Raw genomic sequence first — 15,898 nt, 5'->3', positions numbered from 1 at the left:
ATGGCCTTGCAGACATCAAGAAGTACCTTGAAACCTCTGATTTAGGTTATTTATACTGCCCTTGAGTGTTGCTCAACTCTCAGTGTGTGTTTGTGTTGGCCTGGTCACAACTAAGTTCAGTTTGTTCCATCTGCAACACAATCAGGCAGTAGTTCATCCAAAAAAAACCTGTAATGTTTGCAAAATGTTTCTGAATCTTGAACGTGCAGTGCACTTCTGATAAGATGAAATACTGTTAGGCAGAAATATCCCCTTGAGCATATGTATTCACACACAAACAGCTCTCTAACATACTGTATGCAATTAACTCCCACTTTCAAATGTATTTTTGCATTTCTACCAAGCTATGACTGTCCCTTGTCTCTGTGGTGCTTATTATACTCAAGGGTTGCGAGTGAACAATGAATGCAGGAAAGAGAAAATAGAGATAGAAAATACTTACTAGTGCAAGTAAATACAAAAAGTGGAATAGTGCAAATAAATTCTAAATTGCAGCCAGATTAATGTTGTGGATGTTGTTTCAAAAGTTCAGGTGTTTAACAGTCTTATGGCCTGTGGGATGAAACTGTCCCCGAGTCTGGGGGTTTTAGTCCTGATGCTGCGGTACCGCCTGCCAGACGGCAGCAGACAGAACAGTTTGTGGCTAGGGTGGTGGGGGTCTTTTGTAATCCTGAAGGCTTTCTTCCTGAGCCGCTGGGAGTAAAGATCCTCCATGGATCGCAGCTCCGTCCTGGTGATGTGCTGTGCAGTTTTCAGAGGAACCCAAAGCTAAAGAACTAGTATTAATACATGCAACAGTTTTTAGGATTGTAAAGTCAAAGTTCAAAGTCTGTATCCAGAAGAAAATCCAACACATAATGTAAACACATAGTCAGATATGCCAAGCACCTGGCCAGATGTCAAAGTTGGTAATGTCTGCCATTGGAAAAATCCCTTCAAGTAGCCATGTTTCATGCCTAGATACATTTCAAGTACTGCTAAATAGTAGTAAATATCTTGAAGCTTGAAACTTTACATTATTGCTGATTGGATTGTGCAGTCTACATTATATGACGGCTCAGGGATCTCCCCCCTGCTTTCAATATGGTGTCCCTGATAAGCCCTCAACCAATCAGCACACTCAGTTGTCTTGCTCTTTCTTCTCTCTATATATTTTACGTCACTGTAGTTGAGGGAGGCCCCCAGGGTTCATATGGTTTTCGTTAACATAGGTTCACAGAATGTAGAAACATGGTCAACTCCTCTACATAGACAGATAGAATCGGAGGGATGAAACCCTCATTAATGGTCACACATGCAGAGCACACAGCACACACAGTGACATTTGGCCTCTGCATTTAACCCATCCTAGTAGTAGGATTTTGACTCTTTTTTTTACACAGGCCTAACAATTCATTGGTCTATTACAGTGACTTTGCCGTTCAAATTATAAACAAGCAAAAATAAACATGATGTTATATCTGTTTAAAGTCTGGTTAGAACCAAGCTTCATTTTAATAGCCATAAATTGTCCCTACCCTTAGATGTGGCTACCAACAGCTATTAGCACTCTCCACAGCTAAGTGCTGGGTGAATACTATTGATGTGCCCACATTTCCATGATCAAATGTGATGGGACTGTTGCTATTACAACACACCCATGTTTGGAGCTCTGGAACTGTGACATTTCACTATTTTGTGTTTGTTTAAATACCCCCAACCATTTCTTATATTAAATATAGGCATTAGGGCTGTGCGATTATGGCAAAAATCATAATCACGATTATTTGGGTCAATAATTGATATCACAATTATTAAATACGATTATTCATTGGCTTTGAAAAAATCCATTTATTGAACTTTAAAACAAATACAAATAATAATTTGAACAGTATCTTTTTAACTGTTGATTACCCTGAACGTATAATTCAACTGAAAAACCAATACAAAAAGAAATTAAATAAATGATACATTTAAATAAATAATATCAAAATAATAAATACCAATAAACAAGATCAACAAATATTTTGGAGCGCACTTCCCAAAGCTACTAAACATATATAAATATGATAAATACAAATAAATGAGACCAAAATTAATTAGATAAAATATGTTGCAGTGCACGGTCACAACCTAGCAAAGCTAAATAATTGTTTTTTTTCGATTATGTTGTTTTCGTAATTGTGGCAGGCCAAAATCGTAATTGCGATTAAAATACGATGAATTGCACAGCCCTAATAGGCATACTCATACTCAATCCATAATTTTAGGGCTGGAAAATTGTTTGTCATTTTATGGAAATCGCAAGATGAGCTAATAAATTGGAGGAGCACATTGTTTTCTTCAATGAATTTCTTTCAAAATAACATTCTTAATGAGAATGTTCCAGACGTAAGAGTTCATTCCTATTTTGGAACAGATCCTAGCATAAAATCACAACATGATCATTTTAAATGTTTTGTTTTCAATAGGAATGAGAATAATGAACATGATCATTCCTGTGATATCGTGAATCGATATTAGTTCAAATAATCTCACTAAGATATTCTTTCCAAATTGTTCAACCCTACATCCTATAATCCTCTTAAGTTGCCTTTCTTCCCTACATTTGAATGGGAGTTATTATAGAACAGTTAGAGAAGGTTGATGTGTGATTTGGGATGACATTCTTGAATTTAGCTTGCCTATACTGCAGCTACAATTCATGGAGGCTTTACCATATGTGAGCAGGCAGATGGTTTTATCGTTCTCACATGACCAGGATTCGTTTGCACTTTTGGCTAGAATAAGTGGGAAGGTTACTGTGATCTAACCAGATGTTGTGTAAATGTTTTTACTTTTGATGACTTTGCAATTTAATGAAAAGAAGTCAACTATGTCTCGAATTACATTACTCATGTGCGCCACCCAAAGTGTTTTCAGTTTCAAACATTTGTTGTGATGCTCTTGATCTATATCATAAATCACAGATGAGTACCTTAAATTGTGGAACATGATTATTTGGCACATGTCATTAACTTGCTGTAGAAATTATAGAAAATAAACAAATGTACATAAAAATAGAAAGAAAAAGAATAAAGAACAGTTTTGAAAAAGAAAGACATTTAAGACACAACTGTGCTTTTAATCTCTGTAATCTCTGTAAGGTTGTTGTCAATCAGTTCCTTGTCTACATTAGAACATCCAAGAACCACCAAAACACTTTCTCATGGTACTGCATTTTAAAGGTACCTACAGTATGACTACAGTGTAATCGATAGTGCACATTGCACTTACCAAGGGATAATGGTTTGATTTCATTCTGTGTCAGTCAACCATTCAATTTTAGTTGGACAATTTCTCAGGTATGTAACCATCTCGGGAAAAAAATACATGTATTGTCTTTGTTAGTATTTAGCAGTGGTAGTGCAAAACCATGCCTGAATTGCACGCATATCATGCTTAGTGCTGACACGAAGGGGGTGAGGTGTAAGCAGCATTTAGTTAACATTGATCCCAGCCTTGGCCGAACCCGGATCTCTGTCTCTTTTTTCTTTTTATCCTCTGACATAGGTTCACAATTCTCAGCTTCTTTAACATATATTTCTCCTCTTGTATACATAAACAAGCTCAAGAAGTTCCTCCATGATAAAAGATTCACTTGAGCAATGAGCATGGTTGTGATGGCTCTGCGCACTCGAGTCATTTGACTTGTGTCAGTCAGATCAATGTTCAGGGATTACCCCCATTATAGTTTGGACGTCTTAAAGGGATACAATAAACCCTCAGTCTATGTTGACATAAGTACAGTAACCCTCGCCTCTCTATCTTTTATCTCCCACCCAGGCGGTGTATTGCGTAACAGTCAGTGTTGTTTACCTAAAGGATTTAAAGACTTAGGACATCATTAAGTGCAACACAGACTCTTATGCACATACACACAAACTATGATGGCCGCCATCTGACATCAACCAAGTGGAGCTTGATACTTCTAAATCCTTCTTACTGTGTGATTTGATAGTCTCTCTTTAAGCTTTGCCTTAACACATCTGCCAGTTTATTGATGCATGCAGAGGATGCCCAGTTTTGTCTTCACATGATGGCTGAATGATGGGTGGACATTCACACTTTTGAATCCATCAGAACGTTTTTTCGTAGTAATTATTAAGTTATTATATTGTCATTTATAATTTGCTCTACGGTTCTCTCAGAAATCTTACTGGATTTAATTGTATGGGATTTGATCGTCATTGAGTTAGTGATCAGTCACAACCCTACACATAGGTGGCTCCAAAGCCAGGCTTTGCCTATCTCTGCTGAATGACCATCAGCCAGTATGTCTCAGCTTGGTGAAGAACACTCACAGGACTGAGAGGCAGCAGGTGACCAGAAGACGGCAGCACGAACCGAGCTTTGGTTTTGCCTGGGGACTTAAAGCTGTGTTCATCAGCCCTGCAGCCTCGATGTGGCTTCTGTGTTTTATAAAAAGTTCAGGATTAGCCTAATCTGGTTACCTGATTAGTTCTCACTTCACATGTTCTTAGACTGGCAGATTAATAGGCAGCCAAGACACTGCAAGAGCACGCATTGATCTGCCTTTGTCTAGCCTGCTTTTGGGGCCAGAGCACATCCTTGGCTCTTCTAAATATCAATTAGCTCAGTCTGTCACACACATTAGGGCTACATGATACAGAGTTACAGACCATATGATCGTGCTACAGTCTCTTTACCCTAACTAGAATGGCACTTGGTGTACAATGGCAACGGTGCATTCAAATGCTCCCTCAATGATCACTTTTCTGAGTTGGGAAGTCACTCTACCCAACGAGCATAAGTGGAAACATCATGGACGCTATGCGTTTAAACAAAATGTGTTTCGAAATGTTTGTTCTAACTTGAGGGGACGCTTGCACAAAATGTTCACGCTTTAGGAAGCAATTGTTATTACTAAGAAAGATAAAACATGCTTTGTGTATCCTCACTTGATTTGGATTTGCACAAAAAATTAAATGGGTTCTTCCTTTGCCCTTGCTTCATCTATCCAATAAGTGTATGCTATGCAAATCAGGCCACAAGTAATCCTGCTGACAAACAGTCAAACTGACAGACATGCAAACCAAACCAAAAACATTGCCTCCTTGGCGAAGGTTATTATTATTATAGTCTTTATAAACATAGTCTGTTAACATCTAAATGTTTGTGAAAATGCCTGGTATTGCATTGCTCCATAGCAGTATCTTGAAAAAATAAATGTGATAGTGTATTATTGTAGCTTCTAGCAGTATTGTTCTGTGTGCTCCCTATGCTTTCCTGATCGATGGACTGTCTGGACCTACTGGCATCCTTAAGGTCAGCCCGAGGACAGATTGTAAATGGAACTGTCCACTGAAGCAGCACCTGCAGTTTAAAATACTAAAGAATTATTGATTCAAAATGATATACTGCACAGTTTTTTACTTCCAATGACAAGTGTTTTCTCTGCTCACAAATGTTTTTGATGAAAAATAAGTCCATTTTTGCATAGTTTTTTTTTTTTACATCCATTCACCTTTTTTTTTTCCCTGCCGCCTTGCCTTAAAGCTGACTGTCTGTTTTACTACTCCTTCTACTTCCCTCGTTTTCTTTGCTCCTCCCTCTTTGTGTGTGTGTGTTCTAACATGCACGCGCGTGTGTGCCTGGACTGTGCAGCAGGGATCAGAAGATCAGGGAGGTCAAGAGAAGGGAGGTGTGTGTGCGCCATGTGCGTGCAGGTCGGTGGGCGGGTCAGGGTGCTTTGCGAGGCATGGCTGATGTTGCTGACAGTGTCGTCACAGGCCACTTTCACACACGCACACACACAAACACACACACACGCTGTCACAGAAATAGCTGATCCTCACATTATCCACACAGCACAGGCAGCATTCCTCTCTTCTGCACCTTACTAGCAGCATCTCTATACTTTGGACCCCCATTTCTGGAGTACCCTAGGGACCACTACTAGGACCCCCTCCCTTCCACCCCCTTTTTTAAGCCTCGCTCCTCAGAATGGAGCAGAGGGCAGGCTCCCGACGGAGGGGTAAGCTTTTCATAACTAAAGAACTCCTTCAACTGCCAATTACTTGCACCGATATATTCATGCTTATGCTTTTTGAACATGTTGGGGATATTTTAATATGTTTTATGAAGTTAGGTTGTCTTGTGTAGCCCAATGATTCTCCAAGGTAAATTGTTCCTCTAAAGACAAATCTGGATTTAAACAAGGTGTTGGGAATTTGTTTCTATATATTAGATTTGTTGTGATGTTTTTTATGTGACTAAAAGTATAAACTGCAAGTGGCTTTGCATTGCTTTTGTCGTTAGGGGCTCACTAAGTCAATAGAATGATATTTGAATGAACCATGCTCCTGTATGTACAGTATGGGCCAGGCATGGCACACACTCTCAAAATTCAAGTTGAGAAATGTATCATAAAAACTGTGCTTTTACACTAAATGTACATTTAACACTATACAGTACATTTTCAAAAATGACTTCAAGTGCCTTCTAATGCATTCCCTTTTTTTTTGGTACAATGAGCCAGGGACTAACTCCGGCAGCTTATAGTGTCGTCACAGTGTGCAGCTTAGTATTTATAAATAGGGTGCATGGTCATTTATTATCAGTGACCAGAGAGGCTGAGCCTAACCGTTAGCCAACCTTCACATACCTGTCCTTGGCCGGTGAATCTGTACCAATCCCTAGGCAGAGTGCTGATGAAGTCTGACTTCAGCCCAATATTTTTGCATAGTTCCTTTTAGCCAAGGATGCGATCACAAACAAAAAGCACAGAGAAAAACTGAGGAAAAACAAATGCCAGAAGGAAGGTTACAAATGTGACATTCAATCTTTCCCTTAAAAAAAATAAAGGACTGACATCTGTCCTAACTAAAAAAAACGATTTAACTGCAGTGCACTAGGGCAGAGGCAGGGAATCCCACTCCCTTATGTAACATCCATGGCAGATGTTGGATGTCGAGACAACAGTTTAGCAGTTTTGGGTCAGGAGTTTAAAACCTTATGAAATTGTTTTCGCTTTACCCTACAATGATACCATGACTTTGACCCAAAAAAATATTCTGATGCTTGCAAATGTGTACCTATTACAATTAATCTAAGTATAGGCCAGTTGATCAACATTGTCTGCTGGAATTAATTGAAAACAGCTTCCCTAATAGGTTTGAAATCAGTCTAAAATGATTAGCTGCAAATTATGTAAAATGTATGCTTAATATCTGTAGTAATTTCAGAAAAACAACAGTAGGGTCCTTAAAACCAGTCGCTTGGCTTATTTAACAAGATTATCACTTCCTACTAAAATGTTATTATAACACACCTCAAAATAGTTTATTCATTACCCCACAATGCTCATAGAATAACTTTGGCTTTGCTGATAGCTTTTTCATTAATTAGAATACATTAAGCAAGCAAACAATTGTCATTGTCATGTCATTGTGCTATAACCTCCTTTGCAATGTGTCTAAAGTGTCCAGTTGAACTGATCTGTTCTTGGCAATTTGCATACTGTAGTTGTCATATTTTTTGCTTCATCTCAATTTGCCATCGCTTTTGGTTTTACAGGAAAAGCAGATATTTCTGTTTTAACAAGAGAGGGGGTTTTTCACCCGTGTCAGTTTGCATTGTTACAATTTACATACTGCATAACCTTTTGCAATGTCACATTTTTAGGGGTCACCTAATGCGCTATAAGTGCAGGGAGACTCTGCTCACCACCTGCAGAAGTGGGACACACACAACCACACACACATGCAGAGCTCTCACCATAAAAAAACACCTGCATTCATTTATCAACAACTACACAAGATGTTTCACACTTTTCCTTCGCCCTTTTTTCGCACGCATTATAACAGCCAGCTAATAGGCTCAATATGATGAGACAGTGTTCATTAGCATTCAAAGCTAACGGTTGTAGAGATACTTATAACAATAACGAGGTGTATGTAGTGGTTTATCAGACCTTGTCGAGGAATGACACTGAACACTTAAAAATTGATTTATACAAAATGTAATGGACTTTATTGTTAATTGATTTACCATTACTGACCACAGTGGTGATAGAGGTGTTAGGGGTGTTAAGTGCTTGAACTTCACTATGTTTATATACATACAAAATAAAAAGGGGAAAGTGTTGAGAACAAGGCATACACAATAAAAGAGTTCAGTTGGTATGCACTCTTTTACTGCCAAACTGTTAAATACAGCACAAACATCTTTCGGTCTACCCAGCAGGAAGAGATTACTCTGTGTTTCAGGGCAGATGTGTTTTATAGTTTTAAATTAGGTGACTTTGCACACACTGAGCTCTTCAGCTCTATCCAACCCTGTACACTAAAAAAAAGAACTAGGTCCACTGCTTCAGTGTAGTTTGTAGTGATTTAACCTTAACAATGGGAGTCTACTGCAGTGCAATTCCACTTCATATTCATAGGCGTCCATGTGCTTTGATCAGAACTGGATTCCATATCATAGTGCTCTGATATATACTGTATATATGACAGGATAAGCTCAATGCGATGAGGATCCTTTTAGCTGTAGACATTGCTGGGATATAAAGATTGGAAATCATTTGCATCCATTATCAGTTTTTTACACAGAGGTCGTGCTGCTTTCGATGGTTCTCTCATTCTTTCCTGTAGACCAGGTGCAAATTAGCCAACATTTACATTACTGCAGTGCGATTTCAGCATTCCTGAACTGACACGAGAACAGCTGATGTTAGGACTTTGTGTAATGCAGGCTGACATCTTTACAGTAGGTACCCGATCAGTCATCATAACTGCGCTGGTTTCCTCTGAGGGGCTGGGCATGGTTGGGGAAACAGTTTTAGCTCAACATGATTTGAACCCTTTCTCCCCCAATTTCCATCCCAAATGTAGGGATACCTCAACCATACTACTTATCGTTCAGATTTATATCGTGATGCTGCAGCCATATCCAACCAGGCTTAAAAAGGTTGCTTATAGAAGGTCAGTCCTCCTGCGCCTTTCTGTTGCCCTATAAGATAATTCCAAGATGTATACGTTCCATTTAGCATCATCATCAATTTCCAGGATGCATAGAGAATTAGTCCAAGAAGAATGGCAACATGTGTAATGTGCACAGAGGCTAACATCTGTTAACTAGGCCAGACCCTTGCTACTGTATTACTGTAGGAATCTGGACCACGTCCCCCAGGACTGTTTGACAGCACACAGAGGCAAAATAACACATACACACGCAGGTTGATATTCACACACCAACAATTATAGACAGACTGACCGATATGTATGCAAGACATTTGTACTTCATCGTCTTCTTCCATACCATCCCCCAAGTATCCCTGTGACTTTTCTTTTGTACATATTCAACGATCAAGGCAGGGATTTTATTATTTGGCATCTATAATAATTTGGCAGCTCGTCCATTTTCCTATTTTGGAATGGTGATACGCAAGTTCAATTTGAGCTCATTGAAGAATTGAATGACTCAGATGAGACTATCCCATTAATGAGATAGGACACAATTTGTTGCCACAAACATCAGGTGTTTCTGAGATTGCATCACCATTGACTATTATGCTAAAAAAGAATAGTGTCTTCATCTACATTGTCACAGAGTTGATGTGTTGCTTAAATGTTCGTTGATGTATAAATGACATATTGGGTTTGTGTGAGTCTGCTAACATGAATTGAGAGCACTTCAATACAATACACAGAAAGCTAGCAGTCAGCTAACTTCAGAGTTCCCGTTAGCCGGTAATTACCGGACAATGACCGGTAAAATATGCTGAAGTCCGGCAAATCTAAATCTCTCCGGTCAAAATGTCCGGTCAAAATAATTTTCCCTTAGCGCAATACCGCATCAGTTGCGCCACTTATGTGACAGACAAGAATAGTATGTGACAGACAAAAGAGTATGTGACAGACAAAAATTGTCAATTCTAATGTCTAACACTTAATGTGGAGAAAGAGATGTCCTGTATGGGTTGATTGTGCGTTGATCTGTTGGTAATGCCTCGGGGTTCCGGTGGGCATGTAAACAAATGCATAATGCTGCGCTATACTTTGTGGCCTCATCCGGTTGCATAGCGACGCTTATTGTTTAGGTGTCTTTTAACAAGCAGGTAGTCATATCATTAGCTAGAACTAGCTAGATCTGATCGATATGGACATAAATGCGAGTAAAGTCTAATCTGACAGGAGAGAGAGATCGGCTGCTGCTGACGAGTCGACACGCAGCTCTGCATGATCCCCTGCAGCGGCGAGCAGAGCAAAACACACTTCAGGTTAGAAAATCACACGTAGCTATTTTAATTACCTCTCAAACTACCTAAACTAGTTATAGATATGTTTAGTTTTACTGTCGGGTCACTCATTACTGGATCCGCGAGCTGCATGATACTGACGGGCTGTCAGGAGAAGGAGAGAGCGCTCCGTTTATTATTCCCGCGTTTTTGTAAATTACTGTACACTTTTGAATAATGTAGTTAATCTACTATAATTAGTTTGTTTAATGTCGAATCATATCAATTTGTTTTAAAGCTCAATAAATAACAAAGAAGACCTTTAACCGGCACTTATCTAATTTTGTCCGGAAGATTTCAACTTTAACGGACATGTTGACCGGCAAAAAAATATTCTAACGGGAACTCTGGCTAACTTAGCTAAATAGTACCAGAATCAGCACTTTTGAAACAGGGCTGAAACAGAGGGGTTTATGGGATGCCACAATGCACGATCCGTTAGGTATTTCGAGCCAAACACTTCAGAGACATGTTTTGTATATATCTGAGACCTATAATATATTGATGAAAAACAGTATAATAGGGGACCTTTAAGTTGTTGGCATTGTTTTTCAAAGCACACACTTTAGCATACAATCTCTCTAAAATAGTACTAACTATATTGTAGAGGGTGTAATACAACCATGACCAATTCTGTTCACTTCCTGTTTGGCGTCTAAACCACATCTCACGTCAGCCCATTCTAAAAGCAGAACCCTGTTCCCTGATTTGGAAAGAGTATTGCCAGTTTTAGCCTGCTGCCTGGCCTTAAAGAGGATTTAACAAGTATCATGTAAGACAATGATTAACCTGTGGTGTGTAGCACCCTACCAAGCTTAGGGATGACTGACAGGTAGATTCCCCCTCGGCTGCAAGACAATGGTCATGATTTTAAAAATAATTCCCCGTTATCCCAGCTTATTGAAGCATTGTGCCTTCACCTAATATGTTGCGCTATCTCACTCAGACTGCATTTTAAAGAGCTACACAGAACAAGGACAAAGTGACTTTCCCTGTGATTACCACCGGGCTAAGCCTTGCTGCAAGCCTCTTATTCCCCCGCATTCCCCCGCAGCTGGATCAAGCAGTAAAAGTTACCCACGAAATCCCCAGCGCGGCCACAGGTCACCGTCCCAGCGATGAATGATGATCCTGCATAGAGCTGTGCTCAAAAATGGACTTTCAATTAAATAAGGGGCTGGAAAATGATCAAAAATATTTGTATATGGTTGTGAATATATCTTGTACTCTTTTCAGGCACATCAGTATTTAAGTGTAGGGAACAGGTAGCTAAAAAATAAACCATTGACTGACCCATTGAGCATTTAATTCTTTAAATGAATGACTTGCGGCACATCAGATATTTTCTGTATAATTGAGACAAAGTCACATGGCTCCAGAATACATTTCCTACTGGAAACTCACTTTCTCAGTTTATCACAACCTTTTTTTTGGTACATAATGGTATTGAATAGTTCTTTTAATTTGCATACCCTAGTTCTGAAGTAGTACTTTTATTCTTTACTTGTCTCTCCCTACCTGGGCATTCATCATCATTGAGCTCAGTGTAAGGATCTCCTTGTGTCTCCTTCTCCAGCAGCCTCCTCTTCTTTCCCCTTAAATTGCTCTTTTAAATAGACAGCTATACCCCACTTCATTTTTGGAAAACATTTACGGCTAAATTAATTGCTTTTGTGCGTCACGTGCTGTGAGTAGGGCACCAGGAGTTCATCCATTAAAAGTAGAACATGAAGATGGCAGTGCATGCTAGAGTGGAGATGGTTCAGCTATTTATTGACTTAATTTCCTATTAACACAAATTTGCCGGAAGGGGCAATTGATAACTGTCAAAAAATGTATCTGTACAAGTTTTATATTTATTTTTCAGGTAAAACCCATACTTTCTCACAGTTCAGATGCTCCAATTTAAATTTGCTGTTTTTATTTTGTTATTTATCATTGGCTTTTAAACCGTTTATCTAACAAAACTAATTCAATAACTCAATGGGTCAAACAGCGCTTGCTTTTATAAAGTTTTTTTCTCCTGTTATGTTATGGAATATTCTTAAAAATAGTTGACTGATTCAGCAATAATGGAACAAATCATTTGCAGCCTAGAAGCATTAAGTAACGTTTCTGTCAATAGTAAGAAAATAGAAATGATCTTGGTTACGTAGCCCCTCTGGGGTCACATGGTTGAAAGAACTTGATGTGTAAATCCATGTGAATGGATTTATAATCCGTGCGAACGGATTCATAATCCATGCCAAAGGATTTGTTAAAGGTGGGGTAGGTAATTCACTTCAGAAACATTTTTTGTTATATTCCATGGAATGCTCTTAACATCCCGATAGCAATGAATACATTAAATGCTTTGACAATAAATACATACAAAAATGTCATCTGTGGAAGCCATGGCGCTGTAAAAAGCACGACCAATCATTTTAGCCGGCCTGGCTAAAATAACTGGATGGCCTACCTGCCTGTCAGCCTTCCATCTCGTGCACAAACTTATCTCGTGCCCTCATTGGTCATGTGCGCGTTTGTGTGTGTTGGAGGAGGGGCTCTGTAAGGAAGTCTGAAGGAAGGGGCAGATTCTTTTCGGCTACGTACTTTCAAATTCTAGCGCACTCAAGCTGGTTTCTCCATTCTTACCTACCCTACCTTTAACTGTGCTCTCGGATTCACAAAACCGTGTGAAAGCATTTGAACACTTTGCATACGGATATACAGATAATCATTAGGTTCTGTACTCTTTGTGGCATTTTATCTGCTGTTATGTCACTCTATAGCCATCTAAAGACAACTTGAATGGAGTCCGTGTTTAGTGAATAGTTACTTACATTGTGACCTTACTGTACTGTGTGGCATTGTATCTGCTGTATCACTCTAATATTATATCACAGTTGCGGGGAACTACTCATGAGTCTGTGTAACAGAATAGTGAGCTATTATTATAGTGACCTCCCTGTAGGTTGTAGATATACATTTGAAACTTGCTACACTGCATGATCTGATAACTCCCTGTAGGGATATTACAGTATTGTGTTCAATTGAAACCAATAAGTATGTCCCAAACAGGTTCATTTTATTAAGTTCATAAGAGACATAACGGCAGGTAAAATGACACGAGTGGTAAGATGAGATTCAGTATACAAGTCCCATTGGTGACACCATGTCTATTTTCATGGTTTTGTGTGGATCCGTCACAGTTTACAGCTATGTACACAAAAGATGATTAATTTGTTTAGCCAAATGTATACATCAAGTATTTTTTCTGTTATCTGACCAAAGGAGGCCTCCTAACTGGACTAAAGTGGTTAAACAAAAAAAGCTTGCATGAGGCCTAACATATGATTCATCAAAATGACCTTGTTTTACGTGTCTTAATTCAGAACGGTTGTGACATTCAGATACCAAGGTAACCTGCCTGAGTAGAGGACTCCTGTATTGTGCCGCTTGTAATCAGACAGGGCTTGCAAAGCTTCGTTTAACCTGAATAAGACTGACAGTCATTTAAAGGGCTAGACAATGTGGCTCCATTGTCCTTGTGTTACTTCTTTGTAGGTGATCCTTTATGAAATACGTTAAGGAGATTCCTTTTCTCTGTTCTCTAATTCCTGTTTTATATTTAACATATTGATGGTCTTATTGGAATTTGACCATTATTTATGGAGCTGATTGAACAATTTCTGTCTGTTTGTGTCAGCAGTATTAACTCTCCTTCTACTGCTGACACTTTTTCCCACTCCTTCCTCAGAATCATAGCTTATATCCACCAGACAGCAGCGTGGAGGATATATTATGTCAACAAATATTTCCTCCCTGAAAACATCAAATTGTGTGAATGCATTTGTGCTTTCAATGCTACATGATTATAAGAGGAGCTTTTCTCTCTGAGTGAAGCGCACACGCTCACAGAGATCATCTTTAGCTTACACATTTGTCTGGAAATAAAATCCCTCTCTGTTTGTTCTTGGACTTGACTGCAGCGTGTAGCCCCTACACTCTAAGCTGTTCATTGATTCTAAACATTTGCTCAGTGTGTCGGTTGCCGGCTTCAGCGGCAAAGGCGCACCTTGGTTTCACAGTTTGGTGCTAGAATGTTCTCTCTGAAGATGTCTCGGTTGCTGTGTGTGACGTAAACCCACTGTGTGACTTCCGTTGTGGTTTGTGAAGTGGAGATGCAGAGAAGAGGGTGTGTACTTCTTAAAATTAGCACTATAAGGCCTACGTGAACTTTTGTTGATACATAAAACATTAGCTCAAAGTGTTGGAGGTCAAAATGAGATCCACATGTATTCTGTTTAAAGCATATTATCCATGCTTTTCCAACCCTAATGAGTATTTGAGTGTAAATCCTTGAAAGACAGGGTAATAGGACAATGCAGCCAATGTCAGATCTAAAGTCAATTTCTTTTTCAAACAAAGTTGCATCTCCAAAGTAAATATATAAATACTCTTTATCGTTTCATGTGATGTTTCCAGTTTTTGAAAGAGTACAATACTTCATGACATCACAAATGAAGCTCATCTTTGACATCCGAAAGGAAATTATCTTTCATTTCTCGTCTTATGTGCATTATTTTTGTCAGTATGCTCTGTAATGATCTGTGTTTGAGATAACTTATCTGACGTACATCCAACACATCGCTTGCTATAACCGCAATATGTATTTTGACATACTTCTCTTATAATGTTTCACTTTTCTGCCGGATTGCCTTTTTTATGCATCATTTTTTCTTATTAAGCAATGTTTTTATTGATTAATTTACTTCATGTTCATGACATGCAGAATCTTGCACTGCATTTTAAGTGCTTTCAGTGTTTGTGTGTTTTTAGCTCCGTTACAATAAGTAAGAGGCCATTTACATTTTTTAAGATTAGGACTAAATGATTTAAATGATATAATGAATATCATGAGAAGTCCTCATCGCGCTCTAGAAATATTCATATTCTCTATAAAATACAAAACTCAGATGCTTATAAGTGCAAGCAGAGACTAAAATTGGTCCCTGATGTTTCAAAAAAAGTAAAGTAAAAGTAAGTAAAATGCTTATAAACTCTAATAATTATTTTGATAACTCATTGTTTTTTGCTGGTTGATTATGAAAAACTAAGGGTGTTGTAAACAGAACCACATGAACTAGAACTACATTTTATTTAACCTTACAGATCAGACGCACGTTCTTCTTCTAATGTGGACATAAACAAATTACTTTATGTATCATTCTGCTAAATTAGATAATTAATACATAATATATGTACATATATTGGATAGAACACATTTAACCCAATATATTAAGCATAAGAAAATGTTTATTAGGTGCAAAACTTGTCATTTGTACACCAAATACAGACTGAACTGATACACCAAGACCATTTGCCCTTTGAGGAAGCATATTACGCATATATGGCTGACGGAGCACTCTTATTTTGATCTGGTCATATGAAATGTTAAACTACATTTTATTGTAAAATAATAATTGTGTTGTGTTTTCACAGGTGATGGCGTCCCAAAAGAAAACAGTCCCTTTATCAACAACACAGACATTGACAAAGGAAACAGCTACGATGGCACCAACATGGCCCTCTTTGAGGTAACCCGTTCTTCATCAGCTTGATATGGTCCTTGTACTC

General features: G+C 38.6%; 1 protein-coding gene across 4 annotated transcripts in view; it reads left to right on the top strand.

The window, feature by feature from the left end:
* The window catches only part of slc12a7b (solute carrier family 12 member 7b), a 67,483-nt gene that overhangs the window by 25,596 nt on the left and 25,989 nt on the right, over window positions 1-15,898 (top strand). For all 4 annotated transcript variants that reach the window (XM_034126737.1, XM_034126734.1, XM_034126735.1 and 1 more), the window contains exon 2: window positions 15,764-15,858. In XM_034126737.1, coding sequence (XP_033982628.1) covers window positions 15,764-15,858 — 95 coding nt within the window. The remainder of the gene's footprint in view (window positions 1-15,763; window positions 15,859-15,898) is intronic.

The sequence above is a fragment of the Trematomus bernacchii genome, unplaced genomic scaffold (assembly GCF_902827165.1).
Source record: "Trematomus bernacchii unplaced genomic scaffold, fTreBer1.1, whole genome shotgun sequence".
Lineage (NCBI taxonomy): Eukaryota > Metazoa > Chordata > Actinopteri > Perciformes > Nototheniidae > Trematomus > Trematomus bernacchii.
Note: the sequence above shows the minus strand (reverse complement) of the source record. Positions and strands in the feature narration are given on the sequence as shown.